This window comes from Eublepharis macularius, chromosome 11 (genome assembly GCF_028583425.1).
Source record: "Eublepharis macularius isolate TG4126 chromosome 11, MPM_Emac_v1.0, whole genome shotgun sequence".
Taxonomy (NCBI): domain Eukaryota; kingdom Metazoa; phylum Chordata; class Lepidosauria; order Squamata; family Eublepharidae; genus Eublepharis; species Eublepharis macularius.
In genome coordinates, this window is record NC_072800.1 from 10254506 (window position 1) to 10281547 (window position 27042).

Sequence of the window (27042 nt, forward strand, 5' to 3'; positions counted from 1 at the left end):
CGGCTTCCGTGTCACTCTCTGGGTTGTATGAAGTACTCACATTGATTCAGGTGATCCCATAGCCCCTGAGGAAGTCGGGACGACAAAATCTGCCATCTAGCCGGTTGCAGCCGGGGCTGTTTCATGTTTGATCCTTTGTGTAACATCTTATGAGGCACCTGAAAGAGAACAGATAAAGGAACATGAGAAGAATTTAAATACTGTCATAAATGGACATATACTTACTGTGCAGTACATACCTGGAGCGTTTGTTTGTCACTGAGAAGATTTTAATGGGACATTGAGTTTGTGTAGAAACTTTTAAATTTGTAGACTTTTGAATGTATTATGTTTAGATATTATCAAGACTGTCTGAATACACTTTCTGTATGACTGTATGAATGTTTGATATATTCATGATCATTTTGGTTTGATCACATTCTATCACAATATATAGAAATACTTTCTCGTTTCCCGGGTGGGTTTCCACTTCTTTTGCTTGTCTGCACTGGGATTTGCCTTGTTGTTTGCGACATGTTCTATTTATTATAGCCACGGTAGTTCAGCTTGCAGATTTCTTCTGCTTCTGAGGAGCGTCCCTGTGGCCCAAAGATGCTCAGCTCAATAGCTTAGGGCTCTGGTTCAAGTCCTTAAATCCCCAACAGGTGGGATATCCGTTTTAAAATAAAAACTTTGGGACAAAGTTCATTGTTTAAGAATAGTACATTTTAAAATCCTAGTATCAGACCAATTCTCTTATGAATATAAATAATCCTTTGGCACCTTAAGGGTGAATTGATTTAGGGAGCCAGAAAAGCCACAATATTTTGTCACTCTGGATGCCGCCGACAAGCCTCTGGAGTTAGAGTGTTTTCTCTGATTATTATTATGGCACATTTCTTTTCCAGCTATTATTTGAACTTACATTGAGGCAAGCAGAAGGAGCATATGGAAAGCGTTTCTTTTCTTTCTGCACATTGATTCACCGACGCAGCTGATGTTTAGCAACACGGCCTTGCATTCTGGAAGTGATCACATAATATTATGCAAACATTCGCAAAGACAATTTTGTGCCATGTCATTAGTGAGTATGCGTGTTACCAAGCATCTTTTCTGACACTGGAAGGCGCCAGGGGTCTTTGCCAAGGTCTCTGGTGGCTACATCCCAGCGCTCACTGCTATGAGAGCTTGCTATATCCTCTCCGCTGTGAAAGAGAAGATCTCTGAATGCTGTTTTTTGAGCCTTGCATTGCAGCTCCTGATTTGGATTGGGACCATAGCAGAGAGAATGGCTGAGAATGGCTGCCTCTGCACATACCCATTTCGTGGTTTAAATCTCTCCGGGCTGTTATTTACCCCATACTTTCCTGTATGTTTCCCTTAATGGGGCAAATAAATAGCTAAGAGGTGGGATGCAGATAGCAAAAATGGTGCAGGGGGAGTTAACCCTCATCATAGGGTTGCCAACTCTGGGTTGGAAAATTCCTGGAGATTTAGGCCTGGCAGCTGGGGAGGACAAGGTTTAGGAAGGGGAGGGACCTCAGAAGGGTATAATGTCATAGATTCCTCCTCTAAAGCAACTATTTTCTCCTGAGGAAACGAGCTCTGCAGGCTGACGATCAACTGTAATTCCAGGAGCTCTCCAGGCCCCTGCTTTCCTGTCACACCACAGCCCCTGCATGGCTGTAATTTAAATTTAAAAATAAGCCATTCCTGGATCTCTTCTTGTCATCTCAGTTTTAGCCTTCACATGTCACCTTTGCAAGAGTGCTGAACTGCAGCTTCCAGTCTTGCAGTTTTCAGGTCACCAGTGGTGACCCATTTGGCTTTATAAAGCTCCGATTCCTTTACTTATGTGAAAATCAAGTCACTCGGATGCATGCTTTGGGTAACGCATGCATGCTGCCTGGAAGTTTCCTTCTGTTCCGGAGGGGCTGCACTACAGGCTGGGTTTCAGCAGATAACAATGGACCTTTTTTTAATGTGTACAAACTCCAAATATTTTCTTGACGCAGTTATAAAATGTGCAGAATTTTCTTCATTTTGTAGCGCCAGCTCCTCAGGTATTTTGGGAGTCCCCGGATAGCTCATGTCTGAGTTGCCAAAGAGATGAGAGAAGCCTAGTTTCTGGGGAGGGGGCTACTGTGTGTTTAGGATCAAACTCATATTGATGGGCCAATTCATGTTAATTGGGAAAGCTGTTGGGTAGGACCACAAAATACTTTAAAGTGCATGTAATCATCTGGTCTTGTGTGTGTGTGTGGTACCATCAGGTCACAACTGATGGTGACCTCAGCAAAAGGCTTTCAAGGCAGATGAGAAGCAGAGGTGGTTTGCCATTGCCTTCCTCTGCGGAGACTTCTTTGGTCATCTCTGAGCCAAGCTACAAGTGAGGAATGACACTTGAAGGGCAAGTGAACAGGCTCACGTGTATTCCTCCCTGTTCACTTGCCATTCACTTGCGCTCCACTTGATGAAGTGAACAGGGAGGAACACACGTGAGCCTGTTCACTTGCCGTTCAAGTGTCATTCCTCACTTGTAGCTTGGCCCTCTCATCCAAGAACTGATCCTGCTTAGCTTCCAAAATCTGATGAGATCAGGCGATTCCACGCAGCCTTCCCTCTCTCGTTTGGTATTTTAAGCCATGGGAATTAACTATTAAGATCAGCAACATGTAGCTTAGGTGTTGTGCACAAATTATTCAAATCTTCTGTGTTGTGTTATAAAAGAGAGTACCTAGAATCACTGCAGAAACTTTGCCAAAAAGCAGATTCTGAAGGGAAGAGTATTCCTCAGAAGAAACGTGGGTGAAGGGAAGCCAGAAGAATTATGATAAGGGGAATGTCTCAGAGGGACGCTACACATCCCAAGACCCTCTCAGTATCTTCTGGTGTCACCTGAAGTGTGGCTGATGGCTAGATAGTGCTGTGGTGATTCTCTCTTGGGGCACACCACTTTGGGGGAGCCCATCGGATCCAACCTTTTGGATTTTTGGACCTATTTCAAATGCGATTGCTGGATGTTGCTGTATTCTGAATTGTTTTTTGCTAGTCTGAGCTATTGATTTCATCCTGGTGTTGATAACTGCCTTTGCTTTTGGAATGTCAGTATATTTGGCAGGCCTCCTAAGGCCATTGCTAGAGAGACATGAATTGTATTAATATCAATCATGTTTATAGATAATCCTTCATTGTTCTTACTGGACTCTTCCCAGTCACAGGGCCAAGTGAAGACAAATAAGAACAATCCAGCCCAAGATAAACCAGTAGGATTTACAAATTCTCATTTCTGGTTGGATTGTGCCAGTAGGAAACCAGCAACTGACAGATCCCGCCCACCCAGAAAAGCAGGTGTTTTGCTGTCTTATTTCAGTCAACTTTTGCCAAGGTGAAATGAGAAGATTTCTTCGTCTGGTTCTTCACGTTCAGCTGGATTTCAGTTTTTACAAATATGCTATTATTTCATGATGGTATCATTTCAGCTGAAGCTTCCTCTTCCAGGAGTTTTCTGAGCAAGTCTAGCCTGAATGTTGCTTGTCCCAAGCCAGCTTCCCTGCGAAGTTTTCTTTTTATCTCCTTAACCCCAATTATTTCTAACAAACATATAATGTCAAGATGGGTAGCTGTGTTCATCTGTCTGTAGCAGTAGAAAAGAGCAAGAATCCAGTAGCACCTATAAGACTAACAAAATTTGTGGTAGGGTAGGAACTTTTGTGAGTCACAGCTCGCTTCTTCAGATACAGGTATCTGAAGAGGTGAGCTGTGATTCACAAAAGCTCCTACCCTACCACAAACATATACTATAGCATATATGAGAAGAACTCCTACAACTTGCCTGGTTCAGCAAACACTATCAATCCACGTTACTCAGGGCCAAGCTACAAGCGATGAATGACACTTGAACAGCAAGTGAACAGACTCACGTGTATTCCTCCCTGTTCACTTGTACTCCGCTTGCACTCCACTCGATTGCATAGTGCCAGTGTCATTCGTCACTTGTAGCTTGGCCCTCAGATGAGGAAATGAGAGAATTACGTTCTTGCTGTGTTTTTGGAAGATGTTCTGGGACTTTTAGTTGATGTAACTGTTTGATTATAACGATTTCCCCCAGTGCTTGTTTGTAAGCTACCTTGAGTCGCTGTGGATGGTAAGAGAAGTGGGACAGAAATGTTTTAATAAATTCAATAAAACATTCTTCTATGCATTCTCTACCCCATCCCCAATCCTGCAATGCCAGCTCTTAAAATCAAGCATTCTTGTGCTGAACAGGATCCAGATGAAAAAAATCTCTCTATTCACCTCTAAAAGACACACAGCTGAGGGGAGGGAAACTCTTTTCTAGCAAATATCTTGAAAGCTTTAAAAAATATCCCAGCTACTCAAGGACTTTTTCCTGGTTCACTGGCAGCCTTACATCCAGATATATGTGCACTTATTTACGGATATAAACCTCAGACTAACCTTAATAACTGTGGACTGGGAACTACTACTCTGAATTGCACAACAGAGCCAATGAAATTGTACTGCCTTACCTCCAGCTATGCAGAACACTTCTGCTGTGTCTTTTCACAAGGGCAAAATTGATGAGAGCTCATTGCTAGGCCTCCATGTTATACGAACATTCACTATGAAATTAGGCTATGGTGCTTTGGTTCACCTAGAAGGTAAACTCCTAGAATTCAGCTTGCACATGATCCAGTTTGGTGTAGTGGTTAAGAGCACGGGACTCTAATCTGGAGAACCAGGTTTGATTCCCCACTCCTCTACTTGAAGCCAGCTGGGTGACCTTGGGTCACTCACAGCTTCTCAGAGCTCTCTCAGCCCCACCCACCTCGCAGGGTGTTTTGTTGTGGGGATAATAATAGCATGCTTTGTAAACCACTCTGAGTGGGCATTAAGTTGTCCTGAAGGGCAGTATATAAATCAAATGTTGTTGTTATTATTATTATTGTTATTATCCTTCAAATCCTGGTTTTCCTTAACAAGTGCTGGGCTCATGATTTGTTGTCTGTCCAGGTGTCTCTGTAATTGGGGAGCATGTGAGAGCGTTGCCTGGGAACAAACCAGGACATCCACATTCATACATCACGCCAAACTTAAAACTGTGGTTAATAAACTGAATTCAAACTGGTTTTGGATGCTAGTTTGATCACTAGGTGGAGTGGCCTGCCTTCCAACGATAACTGTACTCATAGTTAATTTGATTTAAACCATGTTCTTGCATTTTGCAACACCACAAATTATGCAAGCGAGTTGGATGAGCCAAGTCTGCAGGGGCTTGTTGGGGTGCAGTCAGCCTTCCGTGATCCACATGCCTTGATCTCTCCACAATTTGGGGTAGAGAGAGAAGAGACTGACTCCACTCTGTCTGGAGATCAGGGGGCGGGGCCACTGGCCATGTGACCATTTTCAAGAGGTTCCGGAACTCCGTTCCACCACGTTCCAGCTGAAAAAAAGCCCTGGACTGATTAATAACTGCATAGCTGTCCAGGAGGCAGGAGAGACTTCAGTGAGGCATACCAGTCCCACTTCTCAGAGCACAAAACAATGGGTAGTCACAGAACCCAATGTGCCCAGTGATGCTGGCCACCAAAAGTCCTGAATTGAGTTGAAAAGGCAGAGGGTAGAGAGAGAAGGGGAAAGATGCTGCACAATGTCTTTTAGGGTTGCCAGGTTCCTGAGGGCCCGGGGGTGGGGGGAGGAATTGCGTGGGGGGAACTTACCTTGTGCACATGCTGTGCAGCGCCCTGTGCCATGTCAGAAATGAGGCACTCCGTAGCATGTGGGAGCACACTTCGTTCCCATCCTGCGTTCTCACACCTTTCTTCCCCCTACTGGCCAGGTGAGAGGGAGGCTGGGGGCAAAGGATTCCTCACCTGCATGTGACGAACAGAGCTGTGGTTCTCAAAAGCTTATGCTACAGTAAAGTTGGTTAGTCTTAAAGGTGCTACTGGACTCATCTCCATAGGGGGACTGACAGGCCTAGTGGCTTTCCTCCCAAGAGATGGGCATGAACCGAAATACAAACCAAAGTTAGTCATGAACTGGGCCAGTTTGTGGTTTGTGAACCACTGGTTTGTGAGAGCTCACTTTTCATGAACCATGACAAATTTTAGCCCAGTTCGTTTGGTTTTTATTTCGGTATGTCAATGCAGACAGCCTGGCACCAATCTATCAGTTTCCTAGGCAATAGGGGGAATGGGCCTCTGCAGACCCGGAAGTGACGTTTTCGCAAACCAAACAAACCAGTTCGTGAACTGGCAAGTTCATGAAAGTTCGTGGTTCATGAAATGCTACAAACCACGAACCACACGGTTTGGAATTTTCCTGGTTTGTACACATCTCTAGCCATCACGTATTATTCCCAGGCCGTCTCCCAACCAGGTGGGCTGCTGGGTCAGGCCTGCTCGGCTTTCTGTGTCATGCCTTCACACCATTCTCTGGCCAGCTGCTTTTAAACACAGAAGGAAGGTGGATTACTCTTTCTCCAAGATTAAGCCAAAAGCAGAGTGATGGGGAGTGTCCCATTTCCTGACAGTTTAAAGACTGATCCGACGGGAGCCATCAGACTCTGCATTTCTTGCCACCACTCACTCTCTTCCTTGGCTGTTATTGTGGTTAAGCACCACTTCTCCCCTTAGCTGCCTATGGCTAAGCACCAGTGAAAGGCATTTTGTAAGCAATACAATCCAGCTATGACTTATTCATTGGCATGAATTTTAAATCGCTTACCTGCAGAATGATCCAACCAAAGAGGATCTTGATTAAGACTCAAAGACACAAATATTGTTGCTGCTCTTGTGGTTGGTTTCTCAGTCACTAATTCACTGGGAGTGTGCAAGTGCCGTAAGCCCTCCTGTGGTAACCAATCACTGGGTAGCAGGTAGGCTTGCCTTGTTGCCTACCAATCGCCGGCAATTGGTGGGAGGCTGCAACTCTCCTCCCCCATGGTGATTGCTCATCACTGGCAGGCAACCCAGGAAAGCGTGCACTGAGCATGCTCCCCATGGGGAGCGATGACATCACTTCTGGAAGTGATGTTGTTGTGCCGGCCGAGGGCGTGCTCCCGTGCTTCTCTGGGCCCAATTTTGGCCCCAAACAGGCTGAATTTTCCCCATGCAAAGTGAGGGAGCACATCCATGACCAGCATGGTGGCATCACTTCCTCGAAGTAATTTCATTGCACAAGCTCAGGAGCGCGAGCTCAAAAAGAAGAGTCCTGGGAATGACAAGGTAAGTGCCAGGTTCCCCCTACTCCCGCTGGAAGGGAATAGGGACCTGGCAATTTTAACAGCAGGACATGCAGGCCCGAGGCAGAGCCTTCAAATGGCAACCAGGGCCGTTTTCACACTGCTTACCGGCCAGGGAACACTGCGCGAAATCACCCCAGGAAGATGCTGTCGTTCCGGGAGCTTCGCACAATGTTCCGTTCAGGGCTTTTTTTCTGGGAAAAGAGGTGGTGGAACATAGAGCCAAACTACAAGTGACAAAATGCACAGGTTGGACACTTGTCAGCTTCCCTCAAGTTTTGATGGGAAATGTAGGCATCCTGGTCTTGCAGCTTGGCTCTCCGACTGCTGTCCAATGGACTTTTCAACTGTCACTTGTCCAACATTCCGCCAAGCTGCCTACATTTCCCATCAAAACTTGAGGGAAGCTGACAAGTGTCCAACCTGTGCCTTTTGTCACTTGCAGTTCCGCCGTCAGTGGGTTGCCCTTGGAGAAAATGGTCACATGGCTGGTGGCCCCGCCCCCTGATCTCCAGACAGAGGAGAGTTTAGATTGCCCTCCGCGCTGCCAAGCGGGGCGGAGGGCAATCTAAACTCCCCTCTGTCTGGAGATCAGGGGGCGGGGCCACCAGCCATGTGACCATTTTTAAGAGGTGCAGGAACTCCGTTCCACTGCGTTACAGCTGAAAAAAAACCCTGGTTCCGTGGCTGGTAAGCAGTGTGAAAACGGCCCAGGAAAGGAAGCTGGGAGTGCTGGCTCTCTTGGTGGGTAATTCCAAAATTGATCAGTTGGTGGCAGCATACTGAAGAGAAGCATGAATTAAACCCTCAGAGGGTGAGGCAGGCAGGAAAGCAGAGACTGAGGACCACTGCTGGGGCCTACACCCCAGGAGACCCAAATGAAGTGGGACCCCACCCCTACCATGCGGTAAAAGGGATGAATTAGTGAGTGCCTCAGCCAAGCTGGATCAAGTTAAAAGCACACAGGAGTACAATTTTGTTTCTTGGCACATCTATTTGAAAGCCAGGTACATATCGGCCTGCTCAGTGCGATTGAGGAAGTTGGGATTCTGCCAAAGATACTCCATTAGTCCTTCTTTCTTTGTCCAAAGAGCGCCTGTAGCTTTCTGTCTCTGAATAACTGCAATCCCCTCAGAACTACATTCTGTGAAAGAATTGTTTTGCTCAGAAGGGGAAAGAAAACTAGGATTGCAAAATCCTTTCCCTCATACGATTGCCAAAGAACTGGTAAGTTAGTGATGAAGAATGGCCGCTGGGAAGGCCCTGGTTCAAATTTCACCTCTACCATCATCTCACCAGGTAGCCTGGGGCAGACCTCTCTCTCTCTCTGCCTTACTCTGCAAGAAGAGGTCTAACACTCGTATACCGTCAAGGATTTTTGTAAGAATTACTGAGAGTAATTGCTGTGAAGTGCTTTGAAACTTGATAGCAGTGGTTCCTAATCATTTTGTGTACGAGGACGCCTTTTTAACATAAAAAAAAATGTCATGGATCCCTACCTGTCAAGATCAATTAATCACTTGACACAGTGTAAGAAAACTTCGTATGTTTATCACAGTTTGTTGTTATGGGTACAGCTGCCCAGTCTGTACTCCTGGGAATCCACTTGGATGTGCAATGAGCTTTTCAGTCCTTGGAAAGAACAATTGGTGGATGTTAATTTATTTTGATTTTAATCCTGCGTTTCAGTGGTAAATTGGATCCCAAAGAAGCTCACAAGCATCAGAACGTAACACAGATAGTGGTTAAAGTACAATCTAAATTGTTCCTTGTAGAGAATTCTCAATTGTGGTGGATCCAGGCATGATCAAGGTGCGCCTAGCTGCTCTTCCTGCCCCATGGCCCATGGATAGCTTTTGGGTATTAGAAAAAGGAACTTGATCTCCAGAATATGCTGTCAGATCTCTGGGCACATGTGTTGAGCTCTAGATCCTTTTCACATTTGACAATATAATGATTACTAATCTAGGTGGCCAAGTAAAAGTCCAGAGGCAATTTAACTTATTCCACCACGAGCTTTTCTGAGTCAGCGGCATGAATGGTCTTAGGATGACTGTTTCTCTCCAACCTGGGATGGTCAAGAGGGAGAAGCCGTGTCCTGGTGAAGTTCCTAGCCCCTGCCAGCTTCTGGATGCAGCTCGGCCTTCCCAGGCTGGCAGAGATGTGGGAGGGGCCAGGGAAGCCAACAGATGGGGCCACAAGGAAGCCGTAACAGGAGGGGGCGGGCAACAGAAGCCAACATGCCCCACCCAAGATTCTCATAAGTAGCAGCATTCCTCAAGAGTAGGCAAGCAGTCCTGAGTAGCAGTGCACACGGGGGGGGGGGGGGGCTGCAGTGAGGCTAGCCCAATGCTGCCTGCCTGGATGGGGGCTCAGAACAGGCAGTCCCAGTTGGGGACGTGTGGCGGTGTTGTGGCAAGCCAAATCCCAACGAACACAGAGTTGGTGAGTGCATGTGGCCACCCTGGAGGCGAGCCCGGGGGGACGTGCGGGGGAAGATGCAAATCTGCCCAAGCTGGATGAATTTGCAGACCACTTACAACAACTCCATAGACAGCCCCCCCCCCCCATGGGTCCTCTGCTCACAGGTTGGGAACCACGGCTGCATATTGCTCCATACACACACCCTCCCATCTGATACTTTAGTCTAAACTGTGAATTTAGATAGATATTTTAAACTGACCGATGGATTTGAGCCCAGGGACGTCGTTTCAGTGAGCGATTTCATCAGCTAATGAGAGGTTAATACTAAACAGAAATTCTAGCAAGCTAACACTGAGACATCTCCTCTGTAGTGTATGCCTCCAGCTGTAACTTTGATACCCTTGACCTAACCCATTTCTTAGAACTGGCGCTAGATCTTTGTTCTAAACTAGTATTTTTCCTTCACTGTCCTAATTTTGATCAGCATTTAATATCTCCGTTTGTTTCTGCCCCTTGCCTATCCCTTAGGGCTCTTTGCTTTTTTGTAAAATTCCCAGATAAGAGATGATTTATATAAATAAACCATTTTTATTCTCAGTGGACCAATTCACATTATAAAGTCCTCATGTCCCCGACATGTGCAGTTGAAATTGAAATCAAATACCTTTATTGGCAAAACAGCATATACATGCACAGTCAGCAAGGAGGCAAAAAGAAACACACCTTGCCCCATCACTTCGTCTCCTCTTCGATGCACAACAAAGAAATTTAGCCACGGACTCCATGATCTCAGGGTTACGTGTGGATAGTAAAAGGAGAGTCTTGCTGTCATCAGATTGACCTTCATGATTTTGAAGCAAAGGTTCTAGATAAACAGTGCGAATGCCACAATACAATAAGCAATACAGGAGAACATGTTGAGTATTTTCTATATCCCTCAAGCCACAGGCACAATACCTAATTTTCTTAAACCTCCCATACAGTACCACAGAAGGAAGAACATTAAAGCGCGCTAACGTAAAAGCTCTCTGGAGGCAAGAGGAAGTAAAACTAGAAAAATACTCTGCCAAAGAACCATTAGAGGAAATCCCGCATCTTAGTATGTGTGCAGTCGACAGAAAAGGTCTGGGAGCTCCCTGCCTGGAACTCAGCTCCCAGATCAGAACTGCAGCACGTGGAAAACCTCCCCCTTTGCACCATTTTCCTGACCAGAAATGGACCCAGGAAAACAGCATCTTAAGCTGCCTCTACCTCCAGTTCTGATCTGAATTGGGCCACCACATGCCAAGCACAGAATTCCCAGACTGAGTTGAGCAGTGGCTGCTGCCACGAGGAGTGCTGTGAATAGTCCCTGCTAGGCTGTCCCTGCTAAGCCCTCCTTCACTGGGGAACATGACAGGGGGTGGGGTGGCTTTTCTAGGGCTGTTTTGGCCTCCAGTTCACTTCCCCCATATTTTTGTGCTTTACAGAAACCAAGGCTGGGAATACTATGGCTGGCCATAGTATTCTGGTTGCCTAGCAACCCCCAACAGCCATTGAGAGTTCCATGGGCATTCTTAAAGCTACAGGATTTGTTTCTGTTATATTGAGGAGTTTTAATTTCCCTATACATTTTTTGTTGTTTAGATTTCATAGGTTTCTGTGACCCTGGAACCTCCTTCAGGTTTTGTATAGAAATCCCCCCCACAATCTGTCCCTAGCTCCAATTTGCAGCAAGCTGCTGTAGCACAGTGGTTAAGTGGTGCGAATCAACATTCTTCTGGTTCAAATCCCACTACTGCCATGAGGTCAGTAGGTAGCCTTGGGTAAGCTGCTCCTCTCAGCCCCAGCTCACCAGCAGCATTGTGGGGATAACAATAACACTAACTTGTTCACTGCTCTGGGTGAGGCACTAATCTGTCTAGAAGAGCAGTATATAAGCACAGTTATTATTATCATCAATCATTTTCTCTGTGAGGTGCTTGGAAATAGATATATTGATAGGCTGCAGCCTTAAGTGTATCGGTGTTATTGCAGGGAGTCAGTGAGGTACAGTGTTTAGAATGTCCAAGTAGGATCCGGGAGGCCTAGGTTCAAATCTCTGTTCAGCCACAGAAACTCACTGGGTGACCATCAGCCAGTCATACACACTCACCCTAATCAAACTTAGCATTATTGTGAGGATAAAACGGAGAACAGAATTAAGTAAGCCACTTTGGGTCCCCATAAGTGAAGTTCAATGGGCAAGAGTGTCAGACCAGGAAGTAGAAGACCCAAGCTCAAATCCCAAGTCAGCAACGAAGCCTGCTGGGTGATCTTAGACTACTCTTTCTCTCTCAACTACACCTACCTCACAGGCTTGTTGTGAAGATAACATGGAGAAGACAACCATGTGTGGCACCCCAAATTTCAGAGCCGGGCAGGGTATTTTAAAAAGCGACAGATTCCCTACTGTGGTTCTGGATCTCTTACCTGTCCTCCTGTCACATTTGCTGAACTAGCAGCATGAGCTTAAGCCTTCCTCCCCTCTGTCTTGCTCTCCCCGTGGCTTTTCTGCCTGGAGGAGGAGTACACCCTGGCACTTGGGGAAAGGGCGGGCTTACAGTGAGGCAAACTGCCCTCTCTCCAGCGCTCAACAGCCACTGTTAGGGCCATCTTCCTTCCTTACTTCCATGCTCACCTTCACTCTGGTAGCAAGAGCATCATGAACAAGGAATGCTGCAGGCACTGACTTCACACCTAGGAAAAGTGGGGCCAGAGCTGAAGTCTGCCTGGAAACACCCCTCTGAGGGGCAGGCCTCCCCCCAACCCACCCGAGCCTGCCCCTCGCCCTATTCTGCCTGCGCTCCCAGTCAGAGCGCTTCCCTACAGGTGGCTCCAGCCTTGAGCCCTTGGTCTGGGGCTGCCCACTCCTGCTTGGGGGATCCCTGGAGAGTGGAGGGCCGAGCTCGGGGAGGGACCTTAGTGTGGCACAAGGTCCTAGAGGCCGCCCTCCGGAGTTGCCATTTTCTCCAGGGGAACTGGTCTCTGCGGCCCCGAGTCCCCCCTGGCGGCTGACACCCCCTGCGAGGACTTCCTTCCGAGGCGCCGCGCTCCGGCCAGGCCAGGCGGGCCTCCCGAGGGCCGGGGGCGGAGCGAGGCAGCGGCGGCCGGGGCTGTTTGGCCGGCGCCAGGTAGGGCCAGGCTCGGCAGGTGGAGAGGCGGCACAGGTAGAGAGCGCAGGCGCCCTGGGTGTCGCCCGAGCGGGGCGGGGGGCGGGCAGGAGGCAGGCCCGGGAGGAGCGGACGGGCCGCGGCAGGAGAGCCCCTTCGCCCGCCCGCAAGCCCGCGAAGCGCCGCCGCCTCCGGCTACAGGTTGTCCCTCCCCGCGCCGTGCCGCGCCGCCCGCCTGCAGCAGGAAGGAGGGCGGAGCGGGAAGGGCGGCCGAGAGGCGAGGAGGAGGACCCCGCCCCGCGTCTGCCTCGGCGCGCCTCCAGCCCCTCCGCCCGCCCGGCTGCGCGGCGCTGCGGGAGACCCGCCGCTCGGAGGGGAGAGCAGCGGCTCCGTCGTCTCGGGGCCGGCGGCGGGGCTCGGTTTGGGGGACGGACGCGCCCGCCGAGCCCCGCGCGGCGGGAGGATGCTGCGCTTCCTACGCAGGACCTTCGGCCGGCGGTCGATGCAGCGCTACGGGCGAGGCGGCGGCGCGGGAGACGAGCGCGACGGGGCGCCGCGGGGCGCCGGGAGAGCCTCTCCGCTGGCCGCGCACGGCGCCCCGCCGCTGCAGCACATCCAGGCGGCGGCGGCGGCGGCGGGCGGCAGAGCGGCGCTGCAGTGCCGGGTGCAGCTGCTCGACGGCGCCGAAGTCAGCGTGGAGCTGCCGGTGAGTTGGGGGCGGGCGGCGGAGCCCGGCCTGGGGAGGGTCGCCTTGCCCGGTGCTTCTGCCACGTGTGCCCGCCCGCCTGCGCCGCTGGCCTTCCCTGCGCGGCTCGTCCCTCCCCGCGTCCCCCCTCTGCGCCCCGCGCCGCGCAGGCAGCCGCCCCTCGGGGGCCCGCCAGGTGTCCCCGCGCTTGCAACGGTGGGGCGCAGCCGGGGCTTCCCCGCCCCCTTCAGACCGCCGCTTCGCGGCAGCCGCGCCGAGCAAGGGGCGCCCCCACCTGCGAGCCTCGCCTCTGCTGCAGCCGGAGCGAGTCAGGCGGCCAGCCTTGGCGTGCACGTGGGAAGAGGCGCGCCCCCCCTCTGCCCCTGGGGGGCGGTCGGCGCAAGAACGAGCGGCCCCGCGGAGTCGAATCGGGGCCCGGGTTGCCCTGCAGGGAGGGGCCGGCCTGCTGGTCGCTTCTCCTGCTCACGCGGGCACGCGGAAGCCTGTTGCCCGGGGTCGCCTGGCGTCGGAGCCTTGCGACGGGCAGCCTCGGGGGGGGGGGGAGGCGGCGTTGAGAGCGCTGCCTGGTGATCCGGAATCGGCCCCTTGGGTTGTCCGAGGTCCCTCTTGCCCTGAAACGAGGCCTTTCCCATCACCTCCCGCCTGATCTTTAGTTTCCTGGAGGTTGGTCTGCAGTAGAAGTGGAAGATTCGGGCCCAGGAGCACCTAAAAGACCAACAAGGAGCGGGGGGAAGTCTCAGACCAAGGGAGCTTTGATTCTCCAAAGCTCACACTCTGGAGATCTGGCTGGACTTTAAGGTGTTACTGGATCCGAATCGTTTACCTGTACTTTTTAATTGGAGTTACCGGGGATTGAACCTGGGACCGTCTGCCGACAAAATGGGTGCTTGACCTCTGATCCTCAGCCCCATGCCTGCTGTTACTTGCCAAATAGGTCAGGGGCAGGTCTAGTTGGGGACTGAATTTGTTGCCTTAAGCCACAGCTGGCTTGTTTTGGACTGCTTTCTCCCATGAGATATAGACAATGCTTGGAAACTTCCTCAGTATGAAACTCTTGGGGTCTTTGCACATTTGCCTTTTTCAAAAAGCAGCAATTCTTGTGCTCCTGATATGGTGTTACAACAATTTGTGTTTGGAGAGAGTCATTCAAAACAATTAACATCAGTTTCTGTTGAAAGTAGGGAGCTTCTCTATCCGTGTTGGTTTGCTGGCATCTGCCCACCTGGAACGTTTTTAACTTCCACTTTTGTCTGGGGCAGCTCAAGGGACTGTGGTTCTTGCTTCCCCATTTTAACCTCGCAGCCACCCTGTGGGGAAGGTTAGGCTTAGAGACAGTAACATCTGCTGAATGCCTGGTGAAGTTTCCCAGGCCCCAGTTTCACACACTAACCCTTACACCACACTAGCCCTCTAAAAGACGCTCACCAACCTGGGTAAATACCCTGAAGACCGGCTGTGTTTAAAATGGTGTGCTGTAAACAAGGTGGCACTTCAGTTTTACACAGGGCTTTTTTTCTGGGAAAAGAGGTGGTGGAACTCAGGACCGCACAATGATGTCACTTTGGGTCAGCTGGAACAAGGGGGGAGTTTTTAAAAGCTTTAATTGCCCTCGTCGAAAATGGACACATGGCCGGTGGCCCCGCCCCCTGATCTCCAGGCAGAGGGAAGTTCAGATTGCCCTCCGCGCCGCCATTTTTAAGAGGTGCCGGAACTCCGTTCCACCACGTTCCCGCTGAAAAAAAAGCCCTGGTTTTACAAAACATAAGTTTGCATAGTGTTGGTAGATATGCTGCTCTATTATTCAATTGTGCAGCTTGGATAATGTATTGTTAGCAGCTGAAAATTTAAATCCGTGTTTATCAGTCACTTAGACCAACTTTATAGATCCAGAGGAGTTAGCTGTGTTAATCTGTAGTTTCAAAATAGTAGAGTCGAGTAGCACCTTTAAGACTAAGCAACTTTATTGTAGAATAAGCTTTCGAGAACCACATGTTGTGCAGGTGCATGTGACAAAGAGAGCTGTGGTTCTCAAAACCTTCTGCTACAATAAAGTTGGTTAGTCTTAAAGGTGGTGCTGGACTCTACTAGTTTAGACCAACCTGAGATTCATAACCTTTGTAATGCACCATTTCTGGTCAGGTTTGGGGCAGCAGTTCTACCTTTCACGTGTAGTATGTATTGATCTTGTGTGCACAGATTGTCTGTGCATTCATTGTAACTTGTGACCAGGCTGTTGAGTAGAGGTGGAGGATTTTCATACCACCTGTACTTGGCTGGGTCCTTTGCATGTGAAGCCAGTGCTCTGCGGGTGAGCCGTTTTGCTCTGGTGATGAATTCAGGATTCATTGGGCTGGCCTGTTGAGTGTGTGTGTTTGTGTGTGTGTGTGAAGGGGTGGGTGAGTGCGAGTTTGAGTGGTAAACATCTATATGTTAAAACTGCATGTAATATAGCTGTGAATGGGATGTGTGCACAGATCTCTGGGCTGGGTCGCTTCAAGAGGTCTGGCATGCGCAGTTCTGAAACTTGGAAGCCAAGATGTTCCTTTAAAGGAGGGCAGGCCGTCCCAGGGGAAAGGGCTGCGGGGCGGTAGCCCAGAAAATACTTACCTGAATCCCAGAGCTCAGGCACTTGCTGTGCAGGTTTACAGCGTAAAACAGGTGGAGAGTAGAGGCTGGTGATGGGCTGTTTTATTTTCTGGCTTATTTCAGAATGGAGAGCTTTCTCCTTCTGCAATGGGGGAAAAAACATTCTCTGTTTAATGTATTTCATGTAGGGATAATGGTACCACAGTTTTTTTTAAAAAAATCTGATTGTTGACAGCCTTCTGTGGGAGGCGGGTTTTAATAGGAGGATGGTTTTTAAAATTCTGTGATAATTTAGAAATGAGAAGTCGTTTATTAGCTTGGCTTACTTTTGTGGCTGGAGATGGGGATGTTGTAGCGAGAACTTTTAACATGGTAATATTAATGCTGAGATTTGCAAGGGATTACTTCACTTGGAGAAGCACAATAATTATAAAATAATTTCAAATGTTCTTTCAAAGTCCCTTTTAGGTCACTGATGATTAATATATTTTTTTATTTTTTATTAATGCATCACATATTATTACATTACAATACAGTCCCAGTTCTCCTGATACATATTTTACCCCTTTTGTAACCCTCCCCGCCGCAAGGTGACCATCATATAACTACAGATTAAATTTTTAGCCACAAGCACTTTTTTTCCAATTTTCCAAATATAGCTGTATTGGCTTCTCCATTATATACCCATTGAAAATATACAGACCATTTCTCTTTTATCTCCTCCATTTTTCCATCCCATGCCTTATCTTTTTTTAAACATTCCAACATATCCGATTGAATATATTCATATAGGTAATCATTTCATCTTTCTAAGGTCCATTTTAAATTCTCCTTCCAACCGTATGCAATCACTGCATGTGCAGCTAGTAACATTGCTTTAAAAAATATCCTGATTTTGTTTCTCAATTCTAGTATTTCCCAGTACACCCATGAATAATAGATCTACATCTATATTAAGGTTCACCTTACATACCAATGCTATTTTCCCCCGGTATCTTTTCCCAAAAATCTATGACCTTTGGACACTCCCACCACCCTTCTTTTGCATTGCAATGCCAGCAGTTAGGTTTCATCCCTTTAAGCATGTATGCCAATTGGGCAGGAGTTCTGTACCATCTCATAATTATCTTTCTTTCAAGTTCTCTATACTTTTCTAGCTTGATTGTCTTCAAATTCACCATTAACTTATTAACCTCCTCAGAAGTTATTTGTTTTTCTTTATTCCATTTATTTTTTAAAGTTCTAAACATAAACTCCTTATCCCTCACCAATTGAAGGTAGATTTTCCCTGCCAGCCCTTTCTTTATTTCATCCACATATAGTGCATGTTCTATATTATTGTCTTCCTTTTTAATGGGTCACTGATGATTAATAGATGCAATAAAGTTGCTTTTATGGCCTTTATTTACCTTATTTATACCCCGCCTTTTCCCAAAGTGGTTCATATTTTTCTTCTCGCCTCCATTTTTTTCTTCACATCAACCCTGTGAGGTAGCTTAGGCTGAGAGTGTGGCTGTTGTTCTATCTTCATAGGAATTGTTGCTTCTTTTCCTGTATAATGTGCTTGTAGAGATTAAATTGTCGAAGTAGGATCTAGGAGACCCAGGTTCGAATCTCAGCTCAGCCTAACATACCTCACAAGGTTGTTGTGAGGATAAATGGAGGAGAGAGAACAATGTAAGCTGCTCTTGTCCCCCAGTGAAGAGAAAGGTAGAGTCGAGTAGTACAATCTTCATAAGTAGTTACTCTAGTCCAGGGGTTTTTTTCTGGGAAAAGAGGCAGTGGAACTCAGTGGGTTGCCCTCAGAGAAAATGGTCACATGTCTGGTGGCCCCACCCCCTGATCTCCAGACAGAGGGGAGTTTAGATTGCCCTCTGCGCCGCTCAGTGGCGCGTGGGCAATCTAAACTCCCCTCTGTCTGGAGATCAGGGGGCGGGGCCACCAACCGTGTGACCATTTTCAAGAGGTGCTGGAACTCCATTCCGCCACGTTCCTGCTGAAAAAAAGCCTTGCTCTAGTCTAAGCCCATTAAAATCAATGGGCTTAGACCAGAGTAACTTTGTTTAGGATTGCATTGTAAATGAAGTAAATAAATAAATGTGTTAAATAGACAATGGAATAAGTTTCTGCTAAGATAATTTTTCCATAACTGAAGTCTTCAAAGCACATATTACTAACTGCTCTTCAGTGATTTACGAGTTCCAGGAATATTAAGCTCAATCTACTGTTCTTTGCAAACTGCTAGGCGTGGATTTAATGGGCAGCTGTGACTTCTTTTCCTCATTTACACAGCTTCTCTCATTAGTTTGCTGCTGCTGCAATTATAAAGTATAATTGGCTAAACTTCCCAGGGTTCATTCATTCAAACATGAGAATTCAACGTGGGTCAGAATTTGTATTCTAATTTGAGGAGTTTGGCTGGCTGAGCTGCCCCCTGCATAAAGACGTAGGAGGCAAGGAGACTCCAACTGGTGCAAAACACTGTGGTTTGACTGTTATCAGGAGCGAGCAGGCGCATGAACATCACTCCCATCCTACAGTCACTCCACTAGCTCCCTATCGGTTACCACGCTTAGTTCAAGATACTGGTTATCACTTACAAAGCTCTTCATGGCCTTGGCCCAACATACCTATGAGATTGTCTCCCTCCCTATGCTCCTCCACGGCAGCTTCGCTCATCTGAATGGGGTCTCTTGCAGGTGCCAGCCTGCACATGGGCGAAATCAACAGCAGCCCACACACAGGCTTTCTCTGTGGGGGCCCCTACCCTGTGGAACGGCCTGCCTGAGGAGGTCAGGAGAGCCCCCACTCTCCTCGCTTTCTGTAAACGATGCAAAACCGAATTATTCAAAAGGGCTTTTTATTCGGATAGGAGGGCTGTATTGTAGGGATGATCCACTAATTGATGATTATTGATGATCCACTAATGAGTTAGGAATCATAGACTTTATCACTATTTACCCTACGTAATTGTTTATGGAGATGTTTTTGATATTGATTGTAGTAATCTCACACTGTGTAATCTGCCTTGAGTCTTAGTGAGAAAAGTGGACCATACATACATACATACATACATACATACATACATACATACATACATACATACATACATACATACATGTGTGCCTAGGAATAGGTGCCTAGGAAGGAAGGAACGGACTGGGGCCTCTGGAGTCCAAGATCTAGGACAGGGTTTGTGGAGAGAGATTAGTCCAAAGTGAGGAGGAAGCCAGAGAGAAAGAAATTTGGGCCTGGAGAGAGGCAGAGACAACAGTCTCGTGTGCTTCAAAGCTGCAAGGATGAGGGAGGTTGAATTTTGCTCAGTGATTGGGAAATAACGAACGACCTCTCTGACTACAAGCTTCTACTTCTAAATAAAGTGTTCAACATTCGCGCTCTGGTTATATTTCCATACATTCTTTAATGAGCCATTTCATCTGGTGCTTCTTTTTACTGTCACTCTTGTGGTTTCCTCCCCATAAGTTTTTAAAATCGATCGATCGATCGATATAGATATATAAAAAAAAATAATGGCAATCTCTTTATCAGACTTTCCACAAATCAGTCTTGATTGCTTAATAGTTCATGCTGTCTTCCTCTGCTTTTAAGTCTTTACAATGTGTACTTTTGAAAACCATTTTCTTTTAAATTGAATAATACCATAAACAGCCTCTCACAGGAGCAACGCCGGGGGTGGGGGGGAGTGTACTGAGTAGCAGAGATTCTGTTGGACTTCGCTCTCTTTGGAAGAGGTGTGGGTCAGTTCTTTTGCCATGGGGCACTTGCCCTCCAGAACCAGAGTATAAAACTGACATTCCATTCCTGTTGACCTGCTACTATATAAGCAGCTGAGAAATCTAGACGATTTTATGGAATGACTAGCTTGATACCCGTGCTTTGCTATGATATTTAACTACCTTAATTCCAGTTATAATACTTACAGGCATGTAACATTTTTTGTTTTGAATTGGCAACCCTAGTGAACTTTTAGGGGGAAACTGGGAGGTGTATTTTACCTCAGGACACATTCAGTTATTCCCAGTAGCAACTGCAGACTGTTTAGAATGTGGGTGGGAAGGACCAATCAGCCCGCATATGCAAATGATCTTGAAAGGCTGGCCTAGTCACGGAAGAGTGGCTGAGCTGGCAGTGGGCAGGGGTGCTAGCAGGCAGCAGCCTGCCAGCCACACAGGGAAGCTGTATCCCTTTGGAAAAGCACATTGTACCCCTTTTTACCCCCTTAGGGGGCAGATTTCGTAAAATCCCTTTTAAATGGGTGTTTACATCATGAAAGGAATGTTCTCCCCAAATTTCATGTTTCTAGGTCCAGGGGTTTGGGCTGGGCGTTGATGAGTCAGTCCGGACACTTGTCTTTTTTTATATAGGGGGGGAAGGGAGAGAGGGGGAGACAGACAGAGATAGAGAGACAGAACGAGCAGCCCAGGCAGAACATCGCTTTTAGTCAGTGTCTAGGGTGGGCAGCGTGTGGTCTGAAGAAGGAATTTGTACCTGAGTTAATACAGCATTTGAGAAATGGAGCTGAGAACCATAACCCCTCCCCCCGTTTCTATCTTGCCCCCACTTGGGAGGAATCCCTGTTGAACTTCAATTCGGTTGATTCCCAAGTGAATGTTCTGAGGAGGGGGCTGGGCTGCACGTGGCCTTGAGCCAGGGACTTCTGTTTCTTAGCCTTATCCCTCCATCTGCAGTAGACAAGTAACCTACCTTATAGGGTCACTGTTACAATTACTGAGAGAATGTTCTGATGCCCCATTATGCCATATAACAACAACAACATTCGATTTATATACCACCCTTCAGGACAACTTAATGCCCGCTGAGAGCTGTTTACAAAGTATGTTATTATCAGGGCTTTTTTTCAGGGGGAACGCGGGGGAACGGAGTTCCGGAACCTCTTGAACATGGTCACATGGCTGGTGCCCCCCCCCCCTGATCTCCAGACAGAGGGGAGCTGAGATTGCGCGGAGGGCGATCTCAACTCCCCTCTGTCTGGAGATCAGGGGGCGGGGCCACCAGCCATGTGACCATTTTCTCCAAGGGCAACCCACTGAGTTCCACCTCTTTTCCCAGAAAAAAAGCTCTGGTTGTTATTATCCCCACAACAATTACCCTGTGAGGGGGATGGGGCTGAGAGAGCTCTAGAGAGCTGTGACTGCCCCAAGGTCACCCAGCTGGCTGCCAGTGGAGGAGTGGGGAATCAAACCTGGCTCTCCAGATTAGAGTCCTGCACTCTTAACCACTATGCCGTACTGGCTCTCAAGGCTGATCACCAAGGCGTTAGCCCTGTACCAGAAGGTTCGAAGAATCACACCAATAAGGTGCAGAAAGAACTGTTCTAGTTGCTGGAAAGTCCTTTATAATAATTCTGCGCACTTTTACAAGTCTGTCTTCTCTGTTCCATTTTGCTGGGACAGGGTGAAGAGCTGCCGTCCAAAAATGGAGCAGAATTGCTTGAGGCTGACCTTTTGCTCTTCTGCTTTTCCAGGCAGTGAGAATTAGGGACAGTGCAACCAGGCTTCATTTTGTTTTGGCATGTGAACCTGAAGAGTTAAGGTGCCTTTGCAATATTTGCTTTATTTCCAGATAAGCAAGCCAAGCTTATTGGAAGCAGACAGGTGCTGCTGCATCAGACATTGCAGCTGCTAATCCTGCCAACAGCTCACCAGATAGAGTAGCTGCTTCCCAAGCATGCTTTAGCCTTCTCTCTTAAAACCGAAATGCTAATCTGGTTCCACAGAGCCCCGTGGCACAGAGTGGTAAGTTGCAGTGCTGCAGCCCAAGCTCTGCTCACAACCTGAGTTCAATCCCGGCAGAAGCCGGGTTCAGGTAGCCGTCTCAAGGGTGACTCAGCCTCCCATCCTTCCGAGGTTGGTAAAATGAGTACCCAGTTTCCTGGGGGTAAAGTGTAGATGACTGGGGAAGGCAAAGGCAAACCACCCTGTAACAAAAGTCTGCCAAGAAAACGTTGTGATGCGACGTTGCCCCATGGGTCAGTAATGACGCAGTGCTTGCACAGGGGACTACCTTTACCTTTTTAATCTGGTTCCACACAGTTTCTCTGTCCATTTCTCATAGGCCTCCAATCTTGTTGAGCCAGCAGGCAGGTTTGGAATTTTGAAAGTGGGTAACGGGGACCATCAGAAAATGCTGGCCACGGGGGCAGGGACAATAACAAAATGCTAGGCATTTCCAAGCATTTTCCTGTAACAGAGGAAGCTGCTCCAAAATGGACACTCCCTGCAGACATGAAGGGGATGTCTCCCGGGCTGTTCCCTTGAAGACTTTTTGTTCTTTATCCCCAGACCCAAGAGGTAAACAAGCTCCACATTAGTTGGGTGTTGTGGCACTCCGAGTGCCCCACTGGGGATTGCTGCTGTCTGTCATTCATGAAGCCTCGTTGACATTGTGTTTGAGATTGAGAAGAGGTTCCAAGCTATCTGGGAACATTGGTCTTCTTTTGTGAAACTCCAGATGGTTCATTCATGGTGATAAAGACGTCAGTGTTCCTCTTGCTTTAGCAAGCAGGCCATGCTGTTGGGGCAGTAGCAGCCATGGCACCAACGTGTACCCTCCTTGGAACACATTTGCATTCCTAACAGACCTGCTTAAGGACAGGGCATCCTGGTTCAAGATGAAGGCATGGGCTGATGTTGTGGCTGCTGATGCCACAAAGGCCTGGCTTTTCACTTTAACGTGTCTAGAGAGATGCGCTGTAGAGAGTTGGCGAGGACTGTAGAGTAGAAAGGAAGTGGTCAAAGGGATGAAGTGAAAGGGCACAGGGAAGGATCCCACGGAGTCGAGAGGAAATCGTGTGGCCAGCTGTGGCTGCATTTTGAGGCAGGGATGCCTGGTGTGTTTTCAGCCAGGTTTTTTTTCAAGTGAGACATAAATTTACAACATTTCACCATCTTCTCAACTGCAAATTCTTTTTCTTCTTTGGTGCTGTGTACAGAATGAGTCCAAGTACTCTTAAATAACTAAGTGTAATACTAGAAACGTACCTGGCTGTAATCTAATTATTTTGCAAGACCAGTTATAACTAGCACTGGAATGCTAAGTAGAGTTATACTTTTTCTGACCCTCCGGGCCCGTGAGGGTGTTACTCCGCTCAGGGTGACGTTCTGGGTGAGCTGGGGTGTTTTTTACCCATCCCAGTGTTCTCCTCATACTCCGTTGCTATGATTTCTTGTATTTTTAGGGTACCCAGTGGGGAAGTAAGGTGACGTAGTATGCACAGATACTTGTGCCTGTTTAAAATTTTCATTTTAAATCCCTACATATTTTGAAACAGATCTTTCAGGGACACCTAAGTGGTGCTACTAGTGATCTATAGCAAGTTTTAAAAAAATTACGGGCTCTCTCATTTGAAAATCACACATAGGTTTGATCAGGTAAACAGGTCTGGTGGCTGGCTTCTGTGTAGCAGCTGGCTTTGTTCCACTCGCTTCTACTCTGTCTTTTTCAATGCCTTGTTGAGAGCGAGCTAGATTTGGAAGGACTTTTCGTTGACTGTGCTTCCCTAGTGCAACTTGAACTGCATCTTGCTGTTGACGACTCTTTGTCTGCTTCTATCTTCCTTTTCAAGCTTGCTTAAGAGGACTTAATTTCAACTCTGAACTTTGAAAAAGACTGCCATGAAGTGATGGCATAGTGAAACCACTTGTAGGTCTTATGTGCTGTCAAGTCGCTTCTGACTCATGGTGACCCTGTGAATGAATGACTTCTAGAACGTCCTATGGGTAACAGCCTTGCTCAGGTCTTGCATACCGGAGGCCATTTCTTGGTCGCAGTTTTTCTTTGGATTGGTTGAAACCACTTGCAAACAGTGCTGTAAAAGAATGCACCATCTGTTCTTGAATGCCTGTGATGCCAAGGAGAAGGCTCACTCCAATTTAATTTACATGCCATCTTTGCCTCTCACAGGAAGTATTTGAGGCAGCTAACAATGCTGCACCACTCCCCAATAACACCGTAGTTAAGAACTCTGTATAAAAATAATGCTAGTATTAACATTCCAGACAAAGAGTAACTTAGTTCGAATGTCTTCGGAAATGAAGGAATCTTCAGCTTGTGCCTAGAGACCGATAAAGATGATGCCTGTCACAGCTCCTGGGGAAGGGAGTTCTACAACTTGGCAGCAGCAACCGGGAAAGTCTTTTCACGAGTCACCCCCAACCAGAGCCAGATGACCCCTTCACCTTTCTAGGAAGGTTCTAACAGGGCTGGTGCCCTGGACCCAAGTGGCCTTGGTGGGGCTGGTGGTGCAAAAGGTCGGTCCTGGGCTGTGGTGATGATGACCATGGCTGTAAACTTGCCTACACCCATGGCCATTGTCATTGCGGCTCAGGTTGAAGCTGTGCGTGGACTCGGTGGGGGGGCACCTGGGCTCCCCTTGCTTCTTGGCTGTTGTAACGGCCCGATCCACCCCACTCCTGTGGGGTAATGTGGGTTCTCGTTTCTGCTGTTAGACCCTCACCAGTTAACCTTAGAGCCTGGGCAGGTTGTTACGACTGGATGTTTTCTTTTAGTTTTCATATTTTAAAATCTGTCTAAAGCATCCCTGTCTTCATTCAGAGAGGTTTGAATCACACCCGGGATTGAATGGTGGTTCAGTGCATTCGGGAGTCTTAATAAACAGATTTGGGTGCTGAGCATCCCACTGCAAACCCAGCACATGGCCCAGAGCAGCATGGGCTTCCAAGAGAACTGGAACGGAATAGTTTCTGAGGCCCTTGGCGCCTTTCAAGGTAAAGCCAGCAAGAAGCGTCTTTGCATCTTGTTTTTTCAACAGTCCGTTTCCTCTCCCCTACCTGTCTCTTCTGCACAGCTGCCCCTCCTTCCCTTCCATAGCTGAATCTCCAGTTTGCATAAAGCTGCCATCTCTCTCATTGCACGGGAATGGGTGGTACTATCTTATATCTGAACTGAGGTTTGTATTCTCCAAAAGTTCGATTGTCACTAGAATGCCACTGAATAAATTCTAAACATCTAAGAGGTGAACTTTTCTTGTGACCTTTCCCCCCCAGTGTCCCAGTGAAATCAGCTGACTTTCTTCTCCACTTTATTATTTTTACTGTCACTGAGCTATGAAATTCTTACAGAATTGGGCTATTATCTGGCTACACATCATGTGAGCCATTTGTCATTCTGTTCTTATGTAATATCTCTTTCGTTTATTTAATCCTCTAGTCTTGTACAGTCTGCCTTTTGCTCAGTCGAAAACAGCGTACAGCATGCCAATTAAGCTGTAAAGACATCATACGTAGAATCGTAGATCTTCTATAACGGAGCAGGAAAATGTGTATTTGCAAACAGAGGGGGAAAACGTGGAAGTGCAAATTACCTATTCCTTGCAAACAAGGGTCTTCTCTTACATCATGACTGCTGTGGAAAAAATGAAAGGCCAACACAGGGAATTTCGGTGGGCTTAAATATGTGTTGAATTGTGACTGTCAAATGTTTTTTCTGTCTTTAAGAGGGCTGCTTGAGAATTAATGAACGGGAATCTTCTGGCCCCTTTAAAGGCTAAATTTTATTTCAGTGTCACTTCGTGTCCATTAGAACTCACTTCATCAGATGCATTGAGTGCATAATCAATCTTTATGGCCATACTTACAGGGGTGAAGTGTCGTTGTGGCAGAGAAAGCTTTCTTGTAAATCAGGTATGTGTGAGTCCTGCCAAAAGGACTGGAATAGATGTGGCAATTGAGAAAGAGGTCAGAGGCCCCTGTTTCTCAGATCGTACAGATTAAGCAAGATCCAGTGAAAATAGTACTGAATCAATTCAGTGGGTCAGGATTATTCTCTCCTTGCATTTGATGGAATGAGGTCCTGCTTACAAAAATATGTGCTGATATTAGTCATTATGGTTTTACAACTTGTTACTGATAATTCTTGTGTTGCTTTTATGTTTTTTTGTTGTTGATTTGAGCTGCCTTGAGCCATTCTCTGGAGAGACAGCGTATACATTTTATAAATTAATAACAGATGCCATATGACTCCTGTTTATTTTTCTGCCTTAGACAAACATGACTACCCATCTGGAGCTCTTTGGGGAGTAGTTATTTTCTGCTAAACCATATCTCAAACAGAAAAATTATTTTACATTTTATATGTACTTGTTTCGAGTGTTATAGGCTTTGCAAAAAGTTTGCTGTGCTCAGATTTTTGTATTGGAAGATGTGTATGCAAAGAGGCATGGTTTCACATTCAGGTACAGTTTGGAGACTGCAGAGTATTTATGTTTCTTAGGATCCTAGGACACTTGGTAAGTCTACAAGATGTTTTAAATGCAGCCCCTGGGGTGTGTATGTCACCTATTGGGGGCTTGATTAAATCCAGTTGCCTGGTCCTGCTGCCTCCTTGGGACTCCCGATGTAGAGGGACCTGGCAGGCCACAATACGTGGCTTGGAATTATGGATATGAGTCATATAAGCCTGCCCTAGAACTAGTATATTAAAAAAACCCTGGAATATCTACCCTTTTAAGAAAATTGCTCGTTTGATTCCTCACTCCTCCACTTGAAGCCAGCTGGGTGACCTTGGGTCAGTCACAGCATCTCAGAGCTCTCTCAGCCCCACCCACCTCACGGGGTGTTTGTTGTGGGGAAACATACTTTGTAAACTGCTCTGAGTGAGTGTTGTCATCCTGAAGGGCAGTATCTAAATTGAATGTTGTTGTTGTTAAGAATAAAGTAGATCAAGCCCTGATCCAGATAGCCCAGGCAAGCCCTATCTTGTCAGATCTCGGAAGCTAAGCAGGATCGGCCCTGACTAGTGCTTGAACAGGAGACCTCTGGAGAAGACCAGGGTCACTATGCAGAGGCAGGCAGTGGCAAACCACCTCTGTTAGTATCTTGCCTTGAAAACCCCAGCAGAGGTCGCCATAAGTCAGCTATGATTTGACGGTACCTTCAACCACCAATGGAGGATGTTGGGTTGTTCTT

The 27042-nt window shown here is 47.4% G+C and overlaps 1 protein-coding gene across 2 annotated transcripts in view; it reads left to right on the top strand.

The window, feature by feature from the left end:
- The first annotated feature begins 12896 nt into the window (after positions 1–12896).
- Positions 12897–27042, top strand: part of EPB41L4B (erythrocyte membrane protein band 4.1 like 4B) — a 193043-nt gene continuing 178897 nt past the window's right edge. The window contains exon 1 of one of the 2 annotated variants that reach the window (XM_054991038.1): positions 12897–13489. In XM_054991038.1, coding sequence (XP_054847013.1) covers positions 13247–13489 — 243 coding nt within the window. In that variant the 5' untranslated portion in view covers positions 12897–13246. The remainder of the gene's footprint in view (positions 13490–27042) is intronic. The other variant, XM_054991039.1, reaches the window with a different exon arrangement.